This window comes from Peromyscus eremicus, chromosome 9 (assembly GCF_949786415.1).
Source record: "Peromyscus eremicus chromosome 9, PerEre_H2_v1, whole genome shotgun sequence".
Classification (NCBI taxonomy): Eukaryota; Metazoa; Chordata; class Mammalia; order Rodentia; family Cricetidae; genus Peromyscus; species Peromyscus eremicus.
In genome coordinates, this window is record NC_081425.1 from 27,123,222 (window position 1) to 27,146,080 (window position 22,859).

General features: G+C 35.7%; 1 protein-coding gene across 2 annotated transcripts in view; it reads left to right on the forward strand.

Moving 5' to 3' along the window:
• Nucleotides 1-16,931: 16,931 nt before the first annotated feature.
• Nucleotides 16,932-22,859, forward strand: part of Klhl1 (kelch like family member 1) — a 339,100-nt gene continuing 333,172 nt past the window's right edge. For both annotated transcript variants that reach the window (XM_059274318.1, XM_059274319.1), the window contains exon 1: nt 16,932-17,431. In XM_059274318.1, coding sequence (XP_059130301.1) covers nt 16,932-17,431 — 500 coding nt within the window. The remainder of the gene's footprint in view (nt 17,432-22,859) is intronic.

Genomic DNA, 22,859 nt, shown 5'->3' on the forward strand with positions numbered 1-22,859 from the left:
TCTTCAGCATAGAGCCTTACCATCAGTTTGTGGAGAGCAATCAAAAGCCTTGGCAGTAGCCTTACTTGTTTGGAAATTTCCATGGGTCTCCTTTGATTAACAACTAATTAGGTGTAACTCATTCTTGGCGCTAGAATTTTCATTTGGTGGTGAGAAATGTTTAGTTTGGCCTTAGTCTCCCCTGTTATTTGGTGATTCCAATTTAGATATCTTTCGTATATGTATATATTCTAAGAAGCATCCAGTGTATTAGATTTTGATATAACTCCTCAAATGAACCTTAGTTTTATCTGACACTATCAGTATTCTTTCCTTACCACCTCTTCCTTTCCTTTTCCCTTTTGATTTCCCTGTTCTGCTCCACATATTGTCCAACCATGACTATTTTTCTATTTCTGCTTTCTAGGGAGATCCCTCCATTTCCTAATCCCCTTTCCCTATACCTAACATATGTCATTATTTGGATTGTAGCCTACTTATTGAAGACTTAACAGGCAATGACAATTTCCTAACAAGAAGGAAGACAAGTAACTAGTGAAGTTTGGATAGCTTCAAATATGTTGGATAAAAGGAACATATTCCATATGTCAAACTTATGTATACTCTATCAAGATTCTCTCGAAAGGATCTGGAAGTGTCTAAGATCTAGTTCAGCAATTCTGTCACTGTTCTCCAGTACATCATTAGGTATTAATTTTTATGCCAGTTACAATAGTCTCTGTGCACATGTCTTGATTTTCCTACCTTGTTCCTAGTTTAATTCTGCTCCATTCTCATGTTAGAACTGTAAACTTTCTTAAACGCATATTGTAGGTGTCATTGGTGATTATATAAATATTGGTTTTAAAAAGGAGAACAAGTTTAGGAGAAGATGTCATAAGTTGCTTAGGAACCATTTTCAATACTGTGTATGTACTTAATTCTCTAGGACACTAGTGAAGACAATTCTAACATCCACAAAAATAATATTCATTATTTTATAAGGTATCAAACACCCTTATAGCATACTAACATAAAAGATCACTATAGAGTCTAACAAAGAAATTTTGAGAGTTTAATTGCAGTTATTTAAAGAAAATTTATATCATTATCTTCTATTAAATAGAAAAAGTTGTACTTGGGGAGATATCTACATAGGTAAGGTTATTTTCTTTACAAGCATGCCTTTCTGGCATCTAGTATGCATAAAAGGCCAAGTTTGTCTATATGTACACCTGGAACCTGTGTGGTTCAGAGACAGAAGGATCACTGTGGTTACTGGCCTCCAACTTTTCTTCAAGTTCAATGTGTGAGCTGCTCAATGTTGTAATGACAAGATCGATGAAGTCGGATGCATGCTCTCCTACTCTGGCCTCTTCATGTGTTTGGTGAGCATGTGTACTCACACTCACATGCTCACTTTCACTGTGCTCATCCATACATATACATGCACACACTTATCAAATAAAGGAAGAATAAATGTCCTTTCTTGAATTTATAAATACAGACAAAAAGATATTAGAAAGAAAAGCCTAAGGTGTTCAAAAGCAAATATGTAATAATAGCAAATTTCTTGGATTTTAAAATGTGAACAAACACACACACAGATAAATTTGACAATGTTATTCTTAAAATTTATATTTCAAATGATAACATTCTACTCTCAACATATTAATTCTTCAGTAAAACAAGGTTATAAACACCTTGCAAATAAATATCATACATTATGATTTAAATATCACATACATTGTATCTGGTGTTCACAAACACAATGTAGATGTTGGAGGAATAGCTCCATGGCTAAGATTAGCTGTAAGAAAAGGGGGCCTGAGTTCAAATTCACAGTGGCAACACAAAAACATACTGAGGATTGTATGTTGCCCTAATATCTCCATTGACTGAAAGAGATAGGCAAATCCCAGAAGCTGGGTGGTCAGCTGTTATAGCTGAAACAAAGAGCTTTGTTTTCCATAAGAGATTGCCTCAAGGGACTAAGTCAGAGAACAGGAGAGCTTCCTCTGTTAACATCCTGTGTCTAAGTCTGGCCTCCAAATGCCCATGCACACATGTGCACACATCTATTGGTGTGAAGAGACATCAAGAACACAGAAACTCTTTTAAGTGAAAACATTTAATTGGGGCTAGCTTACAGTTCAGAGGTTTAGTCCGTTAATGTCATAGTAGGAAACATGGAAGCAAGAGGGCATGCAGACAGACATGGTGTTGGAGAGATAGTCGAGAGTTCTCCATCCAGATAGGCAGACAGCAGGAAGACAGAGTGCCAGTGGGCCTGGCTTGAGCTTCTGAAATACCAAAGCCTACTCCCAGTGGCCCATTTTCTCCAATAAGGCCACACCTAAAACAACAATACACTTCCCACTCCCTATCAGTCTGTGGGGGACATTTTCATTCAAACAACCACACATTCCATCCAAAAAGAAAGGTGAGACTTGTAAGACTCCCTAAGAAAGCAAAGCATCATACATGTGGGAGAGTAAGAATTTGGAAGATGATCAAAATCCCCCTCTCCAGCTTTATAGAAATAATAGAACATGCTGAAAGAGGAGATTGTGAACAGCCACATGCTGAAAGAAGAGACTTTATGGACATGTGGAGATATCTGGAAATTATGCCCAAAAATCAAGCGTTGCAACTGGGGTAGTCTTTTCTGTGATGTGGGTGTTTTTGACTCACCCTTCCTGTAATTAATCCTTCATGCATATTCCTGAAAGTGACATCAATAAAATCTCATTTACTCACCAATATGAAATTTGGTGGAATCATTACTTTGTTCTGTCATCTGCTCCTTTCCAGGGTAAGTAGAAATGTGTGTGTCCTATCACCTTAGGAAAAATTCTGCCATAAAACACAGCTTAGTAAGATGATAAAAGTAACAATATGATAAAAGATTATTTAAAGGGAATGTAAGATTTCTTAATCTTTATTACATCTTATTCATCCTTTTTCTTCTTTTCTTCCACTTTCTATTCCTCCCTGTTCTTGTCCTCCCCCTCCCCCTTTTCCTCCCCTTCTTTTTCTTCTTTTTTACGTAGAAAGGAATAGGATTCCACTGTGGGTTTCAGGGATGAAAATGATCCTCCCCCTTGTGCAGCCAGAAGTTTTACCCACTGATCCACCTCACAAAACCCCTAAGAGCATTTAAAAACTAATTAGATATTACTACAGTTTATGTGGTTTTAATACTATAATTAAAATGTAACTAGATGTTGATTTCCAAAGTGGCTGTACAAGTTTGCACTCTCACCAGTAATGGAGGAATGTTCCCCTTGCTCCATAGCCTCTCCAGCATGAGCTGTCACTTCTCTTTCTGTTTTTAGCCCTTCTGACAGGTGATGGAATCTCAGATTTGCTTTGATTTGCATTTCCTTGATGGCTAAGGATATTGAATTTCATTAAGTGTTTCTTGGTCAACAGAGGTTCTTCTCTTTAGAATTCTGTTTAGATCTGTACCCCATTTTTAATTAGATTATTTGCTTTTTTGATGTCTAGTTTCTTGAGTTCTTTCTATACTTTGGAAATCAACCCTCTGTCAGATGTAGGTTGGTGAAGGTATTTTCTTATTCTGTATGCTGCCGTTTTGTGCCATCGACAGTTTTCCTTTGCCTTACAGAAATTTTCAGTTTCATGAGTCCCCATTTATTAATTGTCCATCTTAGAATCTGCACTGTTGGTGTTCAATTCAGAGAGTTGTCTCCTGTGTCAATGTCTTCAAGGCTATTTCCTACTTTTACTTCTGTCAGGTTCAATGTATCTGGACTTATGCTGAGGACTTTGATCCACTTGGACTTGAGTTTTGTTCGGGGTGATAGATATAGAACTATCTGCATTCTTCTACATGCTGACATGCCAACACAATTTATTGAAGATGCTTTCTTTGTCCATTGTATAATTTTGGCTTCTTTGTCAAAAATCAGGTGTCCATTAGTAAGAGAATTTACATCAGGATCTTCAGTTCAATTCCTCCAGTCTGTGTTTATGTCAATACTATGAAGTTTTTAATTACCATAGCTCTGTATTAGCACTTGAGATTAAGGATGGTGATACCTATAGTAGTTCTTTTATTGTGTAGGGTTGTTGTAACTATCCTGAGGTTTTTGTTTTGCTGTATGAAGTTGAGTGTTATTCTTTCAAGTTCTGTATAGAATGCTGTTGGAATTTTGATGGGGATTATGTTGAATCTGTATATTGCTTTTGGTAAAATGGCCATTTCTACTATGTTAATCCTATTGATCCATGAGCAGAGGAGATCTTTCCATCTTCTGGTATCTTCTTCAATTTCTTTCTTCAAAGACTTGATGTTCTTCTCATTCAACTCTTTCACTTGCTTGGATAGAGTTATACCAAAATGTTTTATATTATTTGCTGCTATTGTGGAGGGTATTGGCTCTCTGATTTCTTTCTTGGCCCCTTTATTATTTGTATATAGGAGAGCTACTTATTTATTTATTTATTTTTGTTAATCGTATATCCATTCACTTCACTCAAGGTGCTTATCAGCTATGCTATACTTATAGATTGGTGCCTAGTCCAATTGTCATAAGAGAGTCTTCATTCAGCAATTGAGTGAAAGAGATGCAGAGATTGACAGTCAATCATTGGGCGGAGCTCTGGAAATCCTGCTAAAGAGTGGGAGGAAGGACTGTATGAGCCAGAGGCATCAAGCACATTACAAGAAAATGCCAAGCTCACCTAATCTGTGCTTAGTGGAGCTCACAGAGATGGAATCAACAACTAGGGAACCTGCATGGAACTTTCATAAGCCCTCTGCATATATGTGACAGCTGTATAACTTGGTCTTCTTGTGGAACTCCTAGTAGTGGGAACAGGGGCGGTCTTTAACTCTTTTGCTGGCATTTGGGAACCTATTCCTCATACTGGGTTGCCTTGCCCAATCTTAATAAGGGAGGTTCTTGGGCTTATTGCAACTTGATATGCCATGTTTTGTTGATAACCATAGGAGGCCTTCCTTTCCTAAACAGAAATAGAAGAGGAGTGGACTGGGGGGTGAGAACAGAGGGGGGCTGGGAGAAGGACTGAAAGGAGACTATGGAGGGGTCACTGCAGTAGGGACATAAAATAAATAAATAAATGTTTAAAAATGGATCCACATAAAAATCCACATGCCATAAACCAAGAAGGCATATGGCAACAATGACTTCACTCATCTACTACACATCTTCTCAGTCAGTAACTCTACCCACAGTGACTTAGATGATAATTTGGCCTCTGTGTGGCTAATTCTAAAATGAAATCACCACTTAGTATTTAGTGCACTTCAATATTACACAATATTGCTTGGGGTTAAATACTTCTTAGTGATCTGAATACTCTCTGCAAAATTTATTCTATTTGAGGAAAGGAAAATAGTATACCTTTCTCAAATGGAGAGCCACAGTTATCCTTTTCTCTTTTAAGGTACTTCTCGGTATTTCAGTACAATGACAAGAAAAATATTATAAAAGTGTACATTATATGCCATATGTAGATAACTCTCTCTCTCTATAAATATATACATATATATGTATATAGTTAAACATATTTGCAGTTTATCATCAAATATCCTGAATACTCAAGATATGTTAATAATTATCTAAAGATGTATTTGAATACTTTGAAGCCAGAACACTGTTTAGGAAGCCAGAGGATAACACCCAACCATCAGCCAAACAATAATATTAACACAGACTGTTACATAGAAGTCTTGAGTTAAAACAGATTTCATGATAAAATCAAAAGATAGGGATGAAAACAAATAAGCAAGCTAAAAAATAAAAATAAAAGCAAAGACAAAAAACCACTCTGAGTGATGGCAAGTTTTTCTCAACTAGGAATAGCAGTTTAATGAGCTTTGCATTCAAATTGTTTTTTCTTTCAGTCTTGGAAACCCTCACATGCTGAAACCATGCCCCAGAGCCTTTCTACTGGCATTCCTGATGCTGAGGTGACTATTGCCCTGGAAACCAGAGACCTTCCTGTACACGCCCACACTTTATTAAGGCTTCCTCTCCAAAGTTACTTTAACAGGCAGAGATTTCTCTAACCATATTGTCTAAAATAATTGTTGAAGCCTCCACAGAATTCATCTACTTTTCCTGCTTCATTTTTCTACACAGCAATTATATCCTTATAGCATTACTTATTATTTCTTGTTTGTGTTTTTTTCACTGTCCTGTAAAAGTAAGAGGTTGAAACCCACTACCAAGGCTTTCTACAAAAATAGTATTTACTTACTAATGCCCCAAGCAGAAAAGAATATGGGAAGAATGATATTGTATATTATTAGAATGCTAAGTAAATAAAATGAACAGATACAACAAATGAAATTCAGTAACAAATACTCTCCATTGTATTTAACATTACTCACTTGAATGCATTGCTTAACTAAATTGACAAAATCCATTCAATCATGACTCTATTTCATCAAAAAAAATCACATTTTTAAAAACCCCACACCTGACATTTAGTATATTCTAAAATGATATCTCTGGAGTTAGATTACAAATTACAAACAGCACAAAAATTATGCAGTTTTCAAAATTTTGATCTTAAATAAATACTGTAATTCAGCTAGTTAGGTTTTGTGGTGAGAACCACAGGCACTGAGTTAAATATTTATTATGAGTAGGGTTTTCTTTGTGCAAATAGTTTCTTTCTCCCTGGGCTTCCCTTTTTATGTATACTGCTCATTACTTAATGATGAATTTTTGGTGGCTTAAAATAATGTATTTGGGATAATTTTTATTTCCCAAATGGTTATCTTTGCATCCTGCTGTCAGACTACCAGAATGCCATTGATCATTCATACACTCAAACTTTCTCTAAGGACAGTTTTTGTGTACAACTTTTCATTATAGTTCCAGTGCCTTTACTATATGAACTTGACAAGTGTGTGTGTGTATGTGTGTGTGTGTGTGTGTGTGTGTGTGTGTGTGTACACCTGTACATGTGTGTATGCATGAGTGAGTGTGGATGTGTGTTCATCTGTATGTGTACCATATATGCACAGGTGCCTATGGAGATGAAAAGGGGGTGTCAGATTCCCTAGAACTGGAGTAATAGAAGGTTATGGGCCATTTGGCGTGAGCTCTAGGAAACAAACCTGAATCTTTTACGAGTCCTAAGTTCTCTTAACCACTGGGTCATCTCTCCCGTCCCTGTAGTTTAAATTTTCTACTTCTTTTTATTTTTTTTTTTTATTTTACATACAGCCACTGTTCCCTCTGCCTCCCACTTTCCTGCTTTTTCATCTCCACCTCCCCTTCACGGGTATTAATATAAAGTTGTTAATAATAATTTAAAAATTGCCAGGTGGTGGTAGTACATGGCTTTAATCCCAGTACTAAGAAGGCAGTGGCTGGTAGATCTCTGATTTCAGGCCAGTATGGTCTATAGAGAGAGTTTCAGGACCACCAGGGCTACACAGAGAAGACTTATCTCTAAAACTATCATAATTATTAATTATAAATACATATAAAATATAATAATTGATAAGAATAATTAAATAAGAATTTTTTAATTCAATGAGTATAGTAACTGTTCTTCAAAATCACTTTCAAGATTCCTTCTGATGACTTTGAATGAGGAACCAAAGTTCTCATAGTATAAATCCTGTCATGTTTTACTATTAAGCAATCAATGCTCTCTAAAATTTTCAACAAAGTATTTTTTTTCAAAATATTTAATTATATATTAGAGTCAAATTTAAAACAGACTGCAAACTTGTGTGAATCCCTTCAAACTTCATGTCTAATTATTATGTGGGTCTCAGTATTTGTTTTCATGAGTTTGGAAGAAAAGGTTTAAAATCATTGTAAATACTCTTGTAAAAAAACATGTGTACAGTATAAAAAGGCATTTCAAAGATTTTTTGTGGCTTTAACAATAAGTTAAACATCTTTTCATTGTGTGATTTTTTTCTTCTATAAAAATATTTTCAGGTTTATTCAGTGCACAGAGGTAATCTATAGCTGATACTCAATGCTCATTATATCATTTCTTAGGAAGTTTTTGATGGTTTTAGAAATCACACTATTTTCAATAATGATATGCAAATATAGATTAAACTGCTAACAAATTAAAACTACTAATCCAAGCTTTTTTTATTTTGTAGTATATATATAGGAGTTAATCATATTTTTCCCAGTTAGGAATCTTCAGTGTTAAAAGCGGTAAAAAATAAAATCACTTAGAATTGAAGTACTTGCAGTAGGGCAGAGGGTTCTGTTTCTGCTAGACTGTTTTTAACCTGGAGTTTTACAGCTGAATGGAAAAAAATGAAAATTGGTCTTGCCTTGTTTTTATTAATATTCAATATGCATAGATGAATGCATATTAGGTATACCCCACAACTATCTCATGGAAGAAAAATATACTATGATAATTGCTTTAGCTGACAAATATTTTTATTCTTTTTTTTTTTTTTTTTTTTTTTTTTTTTTTTTTTTTTGGTTTTTCGAGACAAGGTTTCTCTGTGTAGCTTTGCGCCTTTCCTGGGACTCACTTGGTAGCCCAGGCTGGCCTCGAACTCACAGAGATCCGCCTGGCTCTGCCTCCCGAGTGCTGGGATTAAAGGCGTGCGCCACCACCGCCCGGCATATTTTTATTCTTAATAGGATCTGTGAAACTAATAAGAACTTGGGAATAAATAAAGTAAAAGTTAAAGAAAAAAATCTTAGTCATTGGACTCTGAGAAACTGAAAAGAATTGATGAGCAATTAGTTCCTGACAGTATATGAAACTATAAATTTTTCTAAGGATATCAGATACTATTCTGCAAATTATTCAACTTTTTCATTAATACTTAACTAGTGCAAGATATTGCCCTCAAGGATTCATACCCTGCGATTCACTTCAGTTAAAATAGTCTTCCTACTGAACTACCCCAAACCTCCAAGAGCAGCATCTCCAGTTCCATATCAATATTTTAACACACGAACTTCTCAGTAGCATACTTCATACAAAAGCCATAGCCCAGAGCCGTGTATATAATTTTCCAAATTAAATGTATATGAAAGGTAAAATAGCTGTTTTAAAGGGTATAAATTTAGTCAGATTTTGCAGAAATATATGATTATAGGATTTGGGTGTAGCTCAGTGTTAGACCAGGTGCTCCAACACATATTAAAGGTCTGAGGTTCAATTCACAACAATAAAACCAAATGTAATACAGAAGTACATACAAATTTATATGATAAAACTAAAAATAATATTTTTTATTCAAGTCTATATGCAGAGTCCACATATGATGCCTTACACCAGCTCTAATATTTTCAACAGTCCATGAAATGTAATGGGCAGTTTTAATTGACACTCTTTACAGTATAAACAATGCTACAAACACATAGTTTATTTTATTTCCAGTAATTAAGGTACACAGATGTATAATATTTATATATTACTAGAGTCAAACAAATTAATAAACTGATAATCTAACAGACATGTTTTTGAAACTGTGCATTTGTGTGTCACATTAAAAACATGTGAAACTTTCTTTCTTGCAAATCTCCTACATATAATAAATTATCATTGAATAGTACTCATTCTATACACTAGAATTAGACTGCACCAGTGAATGAAGTGGGGTGGGCGGGGAGAAGGAGAGTAAAGAAGATAAGGAGGGAGACTCTATCCTTGAGTTTCAAAGTAAGGACAAAGAATGTCTAAGACATAAGTCATAATCAGCACAAAGATATATCCTAAAAGAAAATTATTATTGTTGAGAAAAATATTACTTAACAAATGCAGACTTTACTGAATTTTTCTTCAAATTTCACATTATTCTTTAATTAATTATTTTATAGCATTATGACTGTTTGCTTTTATCTACCTTGTTCTATCAATTCATTTTTTTTTTTCGTTTTTTGAGACAGGGTTTTTCTTTGTAGTTTTGATCTTGCTCTGTAGACCAGGCTGGCCTCGAACTCACAGAGTGCTGGGATTAAAGGCATGCACCATTACTGACTGGCTATCTATTCATTCTTGACAAAATTATCAAAGGATACTAGAACTACATGTATAACATACCTGTGCTCTACATCTTTCATTGGCTTCTCGGTCCGTTCAATCACAGCTTGAGTTTCTGCAATTTACTGAAAGTCCTGTTATGAACTAATATCTCTTGCCTTCCTTAGACAACACCCAGCTCTTTTCATGTGTAGGATGTTTGACCTCTTATCTATGTCAGGTTATGTCACATGTCTCAGTGTCTTTGCTATTTGGTCCTTGTGCCTAGGACATGGTATCTGATACTTATATAGCACGTGTTTTCAGCTTGCTTGACACTCCTGACATACCATCTCCAGTAAAATTTCATCCTCACGCAACCTTAAGTTCAACTTCCTTTACACTAAAGAATTATATTTCTTCTATGATTTTCTTGCCTGTTTAGGTGTCTATATTTACTTGGTGGATTTGCTTATCATGCTTTATTTTACCTGATAAGGTCAAGTTAGTAAGGACACTGGTTATCTAAACTTGGATCAGTTGTGAGTTTCTGGATTAACCACCATTTATAATGCTTACCTAATAATATTTTGTAAGAGTTCTATTTTATTTAGATTAGAAATGAATTAATTTGTTCTGAAACAGAAAGTCACAAAATGATAACTTTCTTAGTTTTCAGAAAAGAAGTGATATTGTATAAAACTTTCTGTATCTAATTGTTGGAAAAAAATTCTCTATGTTTATTCTGAGCAATTATTTTGTGTGACATGAGTAATATAGTCAAGAGTTTTATCTTTTTTGTTATTACTGTCTTCATTTATAATTTTGATCTAGTAATATATACTAAAACTAAAGTAAAACAAGAATTATAGAAACTGTCTTGTTCTTGCGCAGGTCAAGTCTCTAAACTCAGATGAGGGACATGAGGGAATGAAGAAAAGACAGACACATGGACACAGAAAAGCAGCGATGAGATTAACCAGACTCTTTGATAGCGAATCCACAGCACCCTGGAAAATCAACCTGTGCATTATATAACTTTGAGTGGGAGGCAGGATTATTGTACACAGGGTTATTATGTACAGATAAACAAGAAAGGAGGGTTATCATATACAGCTGAAAAAGGAAACAAGTTTAGCTAACATCAGTGGGAGCAGTCTCTGACAGGGAGCAATTTTGGGGATGTAAACCTCTAGGGAAAAAAATACACAGTGGACAATTTCGACACACACTGTTAGCATTCTCATACCAATCCTGAAGAGGACGTTGCTATTTAGGGTTACTATTGCTGTGGTGAAACACCATGATTAAAAACAATTTGAGGAGAAAAGGATTGGATTTACATATCCTGAATCTCAGACTAATGTGCTTAGGAATGATGGAAGCAAGGCAGGAAAGGCAGGAACTCAGACCCTAGAGGAACCTGAAGGCATGAGCTGACAGAGAGATCACGGGAGTGTGCTACTTACTGACTTAACTCTCGTGGCTTGGTCAGTCTGCTTTCCTCTAACACCTAGGATCCTCAGTCCAGAGGTAGCACCACCCACATGTATGGGGAGCAGAGACAGTCAAGCAAGTCCTAAGAGCTTGTGGGCCAGACAGCCCACATGGCAAGTGTCTTGTCATGTGACTTCATGTTTCTCAAATCTATCCGGCTAGAGACATGCTCCTACCATACACACACACACACACACACACACACACACACACACACACACGCATGTGCACACAGAGATTTGGAATTTACTTAAATTTTAGTCGTGTGTGCTGTGAAATCCCCATAATATTTGACTATAGTGATTTAGGGTTCAGAGAATGGAAGATTTACATCAGTCCAACAGATAAATTTAAGTGTGTCACACAAAGTGATGAAATCATTTTTTTATGCTAGACAAATGTGAAACATTTATAAATTTCAGAAGTTGAAGTTTTTTAAGGTATTTGACTGTAGTATGAAATAATAAGTTGGTACAAACAAATCTTTATATACAGTGCAAAATGTTCTTCGAAATGAAATGTGATTAAAATATTTTTATTAATATCTGCATATCTATAAAATATATCTGTCTTTGTCTGCATATTTACCTTTTCTTCCAGAACTAGATCCATATGAAATGCAATATTTGCATGAATCATATTCTATGAATATGGGATCAACCAGATAAGAGCCAATAAAAGTGAAAATAATGAATTTCCATAAATTACCTTGAACTTCCTAAAAACTATCATGGGAACTAGGTAGAGACAAAACACAAGGTTTTATAAGAAGTATTTTTAAATGCTATTCTGATTTCATACGCTTATGCAATTCATTTACTAATTTACATGAGAAGTCTTCACTTACACGCGTTTATTGTTAACTATAAATCAAAAGGTCAAATAACCAGAGATAGAGTGAATAAAAATGGCCCCTGAAGACCAATTAACACCTATAAGTGTTTATTAAAATGTTACTTAATTTCTACTTAACTATAAGACACTGTGATACTATAGTGAAGTTTAATAGGCCTAGATGGTGTCCTGATATTGCATTTATTTGTTTTAACAAATATACATTACACATAGTATAATTAAAGATTATTCCCATGTACTACTGTTTCAAGCATTTTGAAAAGGTACATTACAAAATTATCTTGATTTAATTTGAAAATCTTGAATTTTGAATGCTTATTTTACATGGTATTTACTAATTGGAATACTTTGTTTCTGTCAAAACACATTTTAACAACATTAATTTAAAAATAAAGTGTAGTGTCTTTCTGAAAAGAAAAACTTTTCAATATGAGCATTTGTTAAAATGGTAATTCTTATACAGTATTATTTAAAAACATCTTCACAGATGTTGTAGAAAGGCTGTCAAAAATGTCTAAAAGAAACAGTCACTAGTCTTAAATTTGCACAATTTTATTGATTTTCTTCTGAAAATAATTAGGAAAAGTAAGAATTTTTAGTCAACAAATTAATTGGATCCAAATCTAAGTTTTCTTACTACACAAATATTTGACATACAGAGTTCTTTCAATTGTTACATTTAACAACAGGGTTAGATTTAATTGTTGTATGAGTAGTTTAACATCTGAATGCTGTGGTAATTAGTGATGTTTTCTCTGTCTTTTGGTTGGAATTGTATGACAACTATGGCAGTCATGTGGATACTCATTAAAAGACCTTGATTGACTGAATGGAAGTTCATTTTATGTCAACAATAGTGTTAGAATATATGAATCCCTTTTGTCTTTAAAGTAATCTGTAGCATTATTGTTAGTATTCTTAAGCATGATTGCATTATATTAGTGTTCTCTGTAAAATTACTTCTCTGAAATTTTAGTTAAATTGACTCACAAGTCAATTATAAATTCGAATAAGTTAAATAGTTTTCCTGTGTGAACACTCCCAACAGGCTGCCAGGAGGACATTTCTTTCATCTTTTTTACTACTGTCAATAGATCTGGTATGTGGTAATTAAATTTTGAATAGTGGATAAATAAACAGTGAAATATTTAAAAAGATTTTTGAAAGGATTTTTCTATTACCAAAATTCATGAGATCCAAACAAATTAAGTCTTCTTTCTCCTTCACTCCTGGCCACATACTTTTCCTCCCTACTCACTCCTGTACTTCCCTTCCTCTCTCCTTCCCTCCCTCCCTCCCCTTCTCCCTCCCTTCCTCCCTCCCTTCCTTCCTTCCTTTCTTTCTTCCTCTGTTCTTTCTTTATTTCTCATAAGTGCATTAAAAAGTAATATTGTCATATTTTCCAATCATTTCACTTTAACCTAATTTCATAAACAACAACAACAACATGAAAAAAAACCTCTTTATTTTGTAAGCCCTGATCTTGGATTTGGTAAATTCGATTAATAATATTTTTATATTTTTCTTTGAAGGGTAATCATTTCAGACGTGTCCAGATGGTCTGCAGTTTCTTTCTCAAGCACAAACCCTCAGCCAGGTTTAGCATCTCGGCTGGCTGGGAGAAAACAGTAATAATGAAACTAGGAGGAATGTTTCCAGGGGCAAAACAAGGCTGCCCTATAGCAGGGAAGTGTGAAAGATCTAGCTAAGGGGGTCAAAGGCACTGCTTAAGCTTTGCTTGTAATGCCATTTCTAGTAGCTAGCTAAACAATATATAAGCAGCACTGGGAAAAATAAAATTTGTTTATCCTGTAACCCATAGTCTTGTGTCTCTGTCTACCATTTCAACCTTTCCATGTTTCTGTCATACCCATGGCTGTGCAGGCCATGGCAATATTTGCCAATCATTTCAGTCTGACTTGATTTCATGAAAAATTTATTTTGTAATTTCTAATGTTTTGATTGAGTAATTCAGCTTAATGGTGTTTATATATCTTCCTTGGAAGGGTAATTATTTCAAACATATATATGCAGATTAGAATGATCAAAAGAAAAAAGTAGTTATATTAATAATAAGTAGTGACAGTGTTTCAAAAATAGTGAACATTACTATAGGTCTGCCACAAGAGTGTGATTGAACCAAATAATAATCATCTGATATATATGGCTTAACATTCTAAATTCACCTTCATATATATATATCAAAATTCAACCATACATATCATATAACTCATATAAAACACTGATTTATAAAGGGATAATTTCTAAACTATGGACAGTAGTATCAGAATTTCAAAGAAAAGTGAGAATATAAAAATTAAATTTCTCATTAATAGTAAATTAATTTTATGTCCCAGTTTATTATGGCATTAAGTACTATCTAATGAAACAAAGGTAGACTTGTATACATAATCTGATTTAAAAAATCAGATTAGAAAATCTGTAGGGTAGCACTTTATACAGAAATCAATTGATTGGAGGACATTCAAATTTCAACATTATCTCTTGTGAAAGGTAGGTTTCTCTACTGTTTGTAACATGCAGTTTCATATGCTTGGATGCTCATTATTTTTGCACTAAGGGAAATACTTGATTTCATTCTTGGATATAAATGATCTGTGACCCCTGTTTGCTTGCAAAGGTCTTTGCATTTGTTTGTTTGTTTGTTTGTTTAATCACCAAATAGTGAGTGGAAAATCTAAGCACAAGGGATTTCAGTACAGTTGTCCCTGCTCAAATCAATGTTTAAACACACAATGGAGATTTTTCCTCCTTTGAAATTGGGGCCTTTGTGATCTTGATTTCTTATTTCATTAAGATGTTCAATCCTATCTAAGGAAGGTTTCTGGTTTTAATTTTGTATCTATGTAAGTTTGCTCTTCAACAATGGGGTAACAGAAGAGTCATCTACCTGCACTGTGGTGTTTGATTCCTATGCTTTGTTGGAAGTTGCCAAACCCATGAATTACAAGAAGGGACACTACTGTATTCCTGGTTGAATGAGTAGGGAACAGACAGCTTTCCTGGTCCCCTAGCCTTGATTAAAGATACTGGGACCTATTTTAAAGGTTCATTAAGGGAAAGATAAGACATTTTAAAGTATTTTAATGGAAAGGAATCACAGTCCTCACCATTCTGAAGCAAAATCACCCCCTCCCTTTCCAGGCATCTATTTGCAGGACAGTAGCCGGTGGTTGTGCTCTTTATTGTCCACGCTCTCCTGTGCACTTAATACCATGATTGTGTAAGTATAAGAGGAGCTATTCTTTCAAATATTCTGTCATCATTTCATTCCATTTTTTGTTGTGCACCACAAGCTGCTTTTCTTCTGAAGCTCCCACCAGATACTGATAGTCAGCCTATCTTCAAATTTAACCGTGAGTCTCTGGTCCCTGGGGGTGAAGCAATGTCTGTGTAAATTAGTATCAGAATCACAACGTAAGTGCCAGGAAGATGGCATCATCACACTTTGATGAAAGCATGGCTACTTTTTTTTCTGTGTCTCACTACAGAGGAAAGGAAGCTAAAGGTTAAAGGATGTGGCTTATTAAATAATTCAAGCCATTAACCTGCAACCTGCACACCGCGGCGGCCTATTAAGTTGCCACTGCCATGATTCATGTTTGGTGTTTACTGATGCTAAAGCATTTTGCCTGTTTGCTTTACTTTTATTGCCATACAGTAATGTAGAGAGGAAGGAGGGTGAAAAAAGGTGACAGGACTTCCGCACGGGGACAATAAGAGCGGCAGACTCACTTGCATAAAGAAGATTGAAGCCTTCCCTCCCTCCCTCCATCTCTCAGTATAGGCCCCAGTGCACATCTGCGTCACTTACAGGGGAGGAGGAGGAGGAGGCGCTGAGGCAGAGAGAAAAATCATACAGTGAGGACCTTGACAGATTCCCGGGCGGGCTTTTCTTTGGCTGCTCTATGTTTTTCCTGGGATATTTATTTTTCTCTTTTACAAACTGACTATATAAAAGCGCCCTTCTTTTCATCTCAGAAAGCCTTTGACTTTCCTTTGGACACCTGGCAAGCTATCAGGGTATTTTCCCAGAGGACAGGGACAGGGGAGCAGGTGCAGAGAGCCGGCTTTTTTTGGGGGGGCGGGGGGAGATGCACTACTTCTCGACTTGAGGCGCTTTTTCTCTCTGCACTCATCAAGCCCCGAACTCTGAGCAGCGAAGACAGGAGATCTGAATAGTGGTTCTCCTCATCAGGGAGGTGGATCCAGCTGCCACCACCTCTGGAGCTAGGAAGAGCTCAGACTTCCCTCCCTCCCTTTAGCATTTTCAGCCTCTCTTCCCTCCGGGTGGTCACCGCGGGGGGTCCCTGCAAGCTCTTCCTGGATTATAAACCCCTGGTGTCCCAGGACTTCCTCTGTGCTAGACCGGAGGTTTCCCAAAGCCCAGGTCCTGGGAAAACGACCCGGACTGAGCCGCGAGGCTCTGCAGCGCGCTCACGGTGCTGGTGTGTTCTCCGGCAAGGCGCGCAGCCCCCTTGGCCACCTTTGGCACTCCGTGTACGCGGAGAGCATCCTGCCTCCTGCTCCTTCTCCAAACGCCACTGGCCTCCCCAGAAAGCTCGCCAGGCTACTGGTGTGTGAGCTGCAGTCCCTTGGCTCTCCGTGCATAAAGCATGTCCGGCTCCGGGCGAAAAGACTTCGATGTGAAGCACATCCTGCGACTCCGCTGGAAACTCTTCAGCCATCCCTCGCCGGCCTCGGGTGGTAGCCCAGCCGGGGGCAGCTGCCTGCAACCGGACAGTGGAGGCAGCTTTGAGCACTGGGGACCTAGCCAGAGTCGGCTGCTCAAAAGCCAGGAAAAGGGCAGTCTGAGCGCTTTCTGGAAGAAACCTTCTTCCTCCTCCTCCTCATCGTCCTCATCGTCCTCTTCACCCTCTCCCTTCAATCCGCTGAATGGCACCTTGCTACCAGTTGCCACGAGGCTACAGCAAGGAGCTCCCGGGCAGGGCACCCAGCAGCCCGCCAGGACTCTTTTCTACGTGGAGTCCCTAGAGGAGGAGGTGGTGACAGGCATGGACTTTCCTGGACCACAGGACAAAGGATCAGCCCTGAAAGAGCTCCAAGCGGAGCCTGCCAGCTCCATCCAGGCAACAGGTGAAGGATGTGGACACAGGTACAGTAAGTTCCCACCGGGCAGGTGTCAGAAGAGTTCCTGGTTTCCTGTCATCATACCCATCTCCTGTTCTCTCCCACTTCACTAAGGGTAGAAAGCTACAGGGTGAAAATTTGAGCTAGATGCTAGCCTGGTTTTTATTACCCAAGTTGCCATCTCATTAAAACTTCGCTCATTCGTTTCTGTTGGCTCATACATATGCTCTTTTAACAACTTTTCAGTTACAACTGTTCAGTGAACATGCATACATTTGGGGGACCCTTCAAGTTGAATAGTACTCATATTTCATAGAATAGTGTCCTTCCATCACCCTCTGTTATTAAAATATGTCTTTCCCTTATCTGTTCTGGGTGAAGTCAGCTTTGAACACCATCAAAATGCAATTCATGTATTCAACCCATGACTGATTTAGCGTGATTGTCTCAAATCCCTGTCGCGTTACTCTGTGTCTGAGGAATAACAAAGTGGAAAAACAGAACAACACTGACGTAACTCCGCCTCTCCTCCCAACTGGTGTGACCCTACGCGAACTATAATCCTTGTTCTCACACTACTTTCTGCTCACCTTTGCCTCTCTCCATGCAAGTGTTAGCATGCAACTCCGCAGAGGACATTTGTTGTGATTTCTTTTGGCTCAGTATTAGAACTGTGCATTCAGAATACGCAGGCAACACTTATTTCCACTTTATTTCAAGCATGACACTTTGCATGGAGTTCTGTTATACTGAAGATAGAGAAAATCCTTGGAATACAAGCAACTCTTGAGTTTTACAATTTTTAGGGTACTGAGTCATTATTATTCTAAATATAACATTTTTGTCTGAGCATATGATGAGGATATGCAAGGATTTGCATTTAGATTCATATGATATCAGAATACATTACAGAAGAAATACAGTAGACATTCTCAAAAATGATAATGAATACGCTAAAAATGTTGAATAATCTCTTAAAAACAAATTAGAAACAGAAGTTTTAAGTTCTAATTTAATCAGTTTTTCAAAAAATATATTGTTTGAGAAATATACAAAATAAAATGATAAACAGAATATTATATGATATCATTATCTTTAAAAATGTTTTCAATAATATAATTCTGAACTTGAATTTAAGAGCCTTGAACATATTCTAATGATATATTAATATGATTCACACAATGCAAGATCATTGTTTACTAAAAAAAAAAATTTACAGTGTTCAAGTATGTCAGAAGTTTTCCACATGTGAGGCCTAAATCTAAGTTTTTCTCTTAGCCAAAATGAAGTAAAATAGTTAGCTAAATTCATAATAATGAGATACGATAAATACCATAAACTGTGAGAGCTCATCTATTCAGTACATAGAATGCTTAGCCTATGAAATTTTCCTAGATTTTTTTTAATAAACTCAAAACTTCAAGGAATGGAGAATTTCTGATAAATACTTACCAGTCATCTCTTATATTTTAAAGGAATAACTTTATTGTAAAATTTTCTTTTCATTTTTGTTTATTCTTTAGTAATTTCACACATAAATGCAAATATTTAGAATGCACACACACACACACACACATATTTCATATTCTCTACTACAACTCCTCCCAGACACTTGCAGCAATTCAAATTCATGTCTTCTTCCTTTAGAAAAATATTTGATACCCAAAGAGCTCAGAAAATAGTGTACTAAGTACATATGTACACATACACAAATGTAATTTTCAAATAAATAAGAACTAGCTGACATTTCAGTATAGCAATATTTTAGTGAGCGAAGTAGTGTGTTTTATAAAGTCTTCATTAAAGTTGGAATTGGCAAATACTAAAGAACAACTGAGATATAGATTATAATTAAGTTTAAAATATAAAACAAATAACCAAAAACCCAGCTAGGAATAATCTACCAGGCTTACTTTTGAAAATAAGTTGTAAGTGATAAGCATTCTGAAAATATAAAATGCAAGTACCATTCCACATCCTCTTTACTGTTGGAGTTAGAGTATCAAGAAGTTTGGCATGTTGAATCTGTTGAATATAAACTCCAATTCCTTTTAAAATTTCTTACCAAATTCTTATGTAATGCAGATAAATGTGACATTCATTCTAGTCACTTCTGAGAGTATCTTGTCTTTTTATGCTTTTACAGGAGATTGGTTCAGTGTTCATGACTGAAAATGACACAGTAAATGTAGCAATTAGTCATTCTCAATACATGATATTTTAATATCTGATAAGAGTAGGGCTCATTGCCCAGGAGATAAAGGACTTCCAAAGTAAAATACTCAAGACACACTTTTTTGTAATTTAGAACTTTGTTCTAACTAATCTGTAATGTAGGTTTAGAAAAGCTGCATAGTATTCATAATGTTGAATGACTATACAAAGAACCACATAATGATTTTTCTTGTTTGTGTCTCTAAGATATAAAAACTTTGATATGAACTTAATATTTGTAATATTTTCCATCAACTCTATAGTGTAAAATTTATCTCAACCATAAAGCAAAGATGAGCCTTTTCTCTATTATTTCTTTACTCATTATTTTTTTTCCTTTTCTCTTTATTAGGTCTGTCACCAGATAGAAACAATGTTTTATATGAGTGTGAATCCTCAGTTGGTTAAACTTGTTTTTAACACTTAGAAGAAAGCCACTCATAACTTTTCAAATGCTGAAAGGCTCAGATTTTCATGGACTTGAAACAGAGAGATGTCATGAGCAAGAAGACATAAATTAACTTACTACCAGAATTCTGCCATCTCACCCCATACTACTACATTGAGTACTTACTACCTTATACCACTGTAAACAAAGCCCAGTCCTCTATTTTCTTGATCATATCCCTTAGAAAACATTTGCACAATAAGTTGATGATCTATATTCTTATTCACTAATTTACATACACCTGTGTCCAAACTTAGTTAAAATACATAATTCCATGTGCACCAGATATATTTCCAAAATTTCATACATTATGTAAAAAGGCAAAAACTAATATATTCTCAGATTTATATTTGTATCATATATATATATATATATTGATCCTAGTAGGAAAACTCTATTCCATGTTTTACTCACTTGCTCTTTTGACTTCAAGATACTTAGAGTACAATCTTCTGACTCCGTGTTTTCAGTGACCATCCATAGACAATGAATCTGCTTTTCTATCTCTAAGCCTAAACCTTCATTGTCTTGTCTCATTCATTCACCTTTTCATCTGACCTCTAGGTAAATGGAGCAAAGAAAATTTAAATGTAATACATACAGAATTTAATTAAGCTCCCTTCTATGTTATTCAATTTTTTTTCTATCTCAGGAGAACAGCTCTCCATGCATTAGCATGTGCAAGTAAACACACAAGGATCATATTTATCACCATCAGCATTCTTACTATTTTCATTATTTCTCAAACATCAACTATTTTCCTTAGAAATTTTCCTGTTTCTGTCCATATTTTTCTATCTCCAATGTTTGCTGTTCTTCTCAATTAATACCTTCTTCCAATCCAATGGTCTTCTCTGTTGTCTCACTCTAAATCTTTGGTTTTCATCATATAATCCACTCATTCATAACATTGAAATCAATGAAAATGGTAAAGGTAAAGGATGACCATTTTTTCAATGTTCCTTGCTCTATTATTTTCATCTCTAAGAATTCTACTGAATCATAACTATTAATTCAAAGAGTTATTGATCATGATCTACATCATAAAATGCTCACTGATCTAAGTATTCATAAAAAGGAAAACAATACAATTCTTACTTCAAAGAGGAAAAGAGATGGTTTATTCTGGAGCCAAACATGAGTGATTGTGTTTTTGGAACAAAAATTTATGTTACACCAAATTCCATGTTCCAATATGGAAGCAGTTTGATGCAATTTTTATAGTAACTGAAAAAGAAAGTAATGAGTCAAAGTACCTTTAAAATTCATTGGTGGAAACATTAAGTCGATAGGAACAGCAAAGTGGAGAAATCTCAGTTATAGACATTGGATGTTATCCGATGACTCTTAGCCTTTAGTTTGGTGGAAACCAGGGGTCAGTGAAGTTAACAAATTCCAAAGTCTTTTATCTCTTAGTCAGAGGATGTTTGGTTGGACAGAGTGAGAAAAGAATGGCTATATTTACAGGGCTCTAGATAGCCCAGGATAAAGCATAATTAGGCTCTGGACCTGCAGCAGTTAAAGCTATTCACAGCATTGCAGTTTTAACCTGTCTTCAGCCTTTGCAGATATAGTTTTTTCTAGGAATTCTGATTCTTATAAGTATTTGTAGCTGGAGTTTTCTCCAGTCCTGCCTGGCCCATGGTCAGGACAAATCTCTCTCACCCGCCAGTCCTGTAGCAGCTCAGACCCAACCAAGTAAACACACAGAGACTTATACTGTTTACAAACTGTATGACTGTGGCAGGCTTCTTGTTATCTAGTTCTTCTATCTTAAATTAACCTATTTCTATTCTATAAGTTGCCACGTGGCTCATGGCTTACCAGCATCTTAACATCTGCTTCTCATGGTGGCAGCTGGCAGTGTCTCCCTGCTTCAGCCTTCCACTTCCCAGAATTCTCCTCTTTGTCCCACCTATACTTCCTGCCTGGCTACTGGCAAATCAGCTTTATTTATCAATCAATCATCCACAGCAGTACCTACCATAGGTATCCAGATATGAATGATTTACCATCCATCTGCTTTCTGGACAGCACTTCTGACCTTGCCGCTGACCAATGAATATCACACTCAGTGTCCTTCTGTATAAGTGACCAGTGCACTTGCCTCACAAGCTAACTTTTTCTTATCTGGTAGTTGTGCATCCTCAGCCAGCCTTTCCCACATTTAATTTTCCTCTTTGAAGAGATATTTTTAGTAAGACATTTTTGTCTGTCTTTTTCAAAGATATCCTTCACCTCTCAACAAATAATATCCTCTGTTTTGTGTTTTAGAGTAACTGTATTTTACCTTCTCATCAATTCATATTGAAAATCATAATGTAAGTTAACATCTGTGTTGATTTTATTATGTGTTTCTATCTGAAATTTCTAAGTGGAAAGAGTGTGTATAGTTAACACATAACTTTGCTTCTGCTTTAGAGCATGTCCATAAAAATGTGGAATAATGAATATTTTCCATAATAATCTTGCTCAATAATAAGAATATGGCTATTGAAAGAGCAGCTGTTGAAATTTGGTGTTGTGTAAATTTAAAATTGTAATGCCCTATGATCTTGGTGCAATATTTTTATCTCTTTGGTATTAGAAAACACAGAATCATTTGCTGATATATGGTTAAGTATATTTTACTTTTTCATTGATTAATATTATTTAAATATAATCTAAAGTGGAAAAAATACTGATTTTAGATTGTAAAGATTTCACATAAAATGTTCTTCCAAAGATTGAAATATTTTTAATTTAGTCTTTCTGAATTTTATATATGTATATATTTTGATCATATCAACCC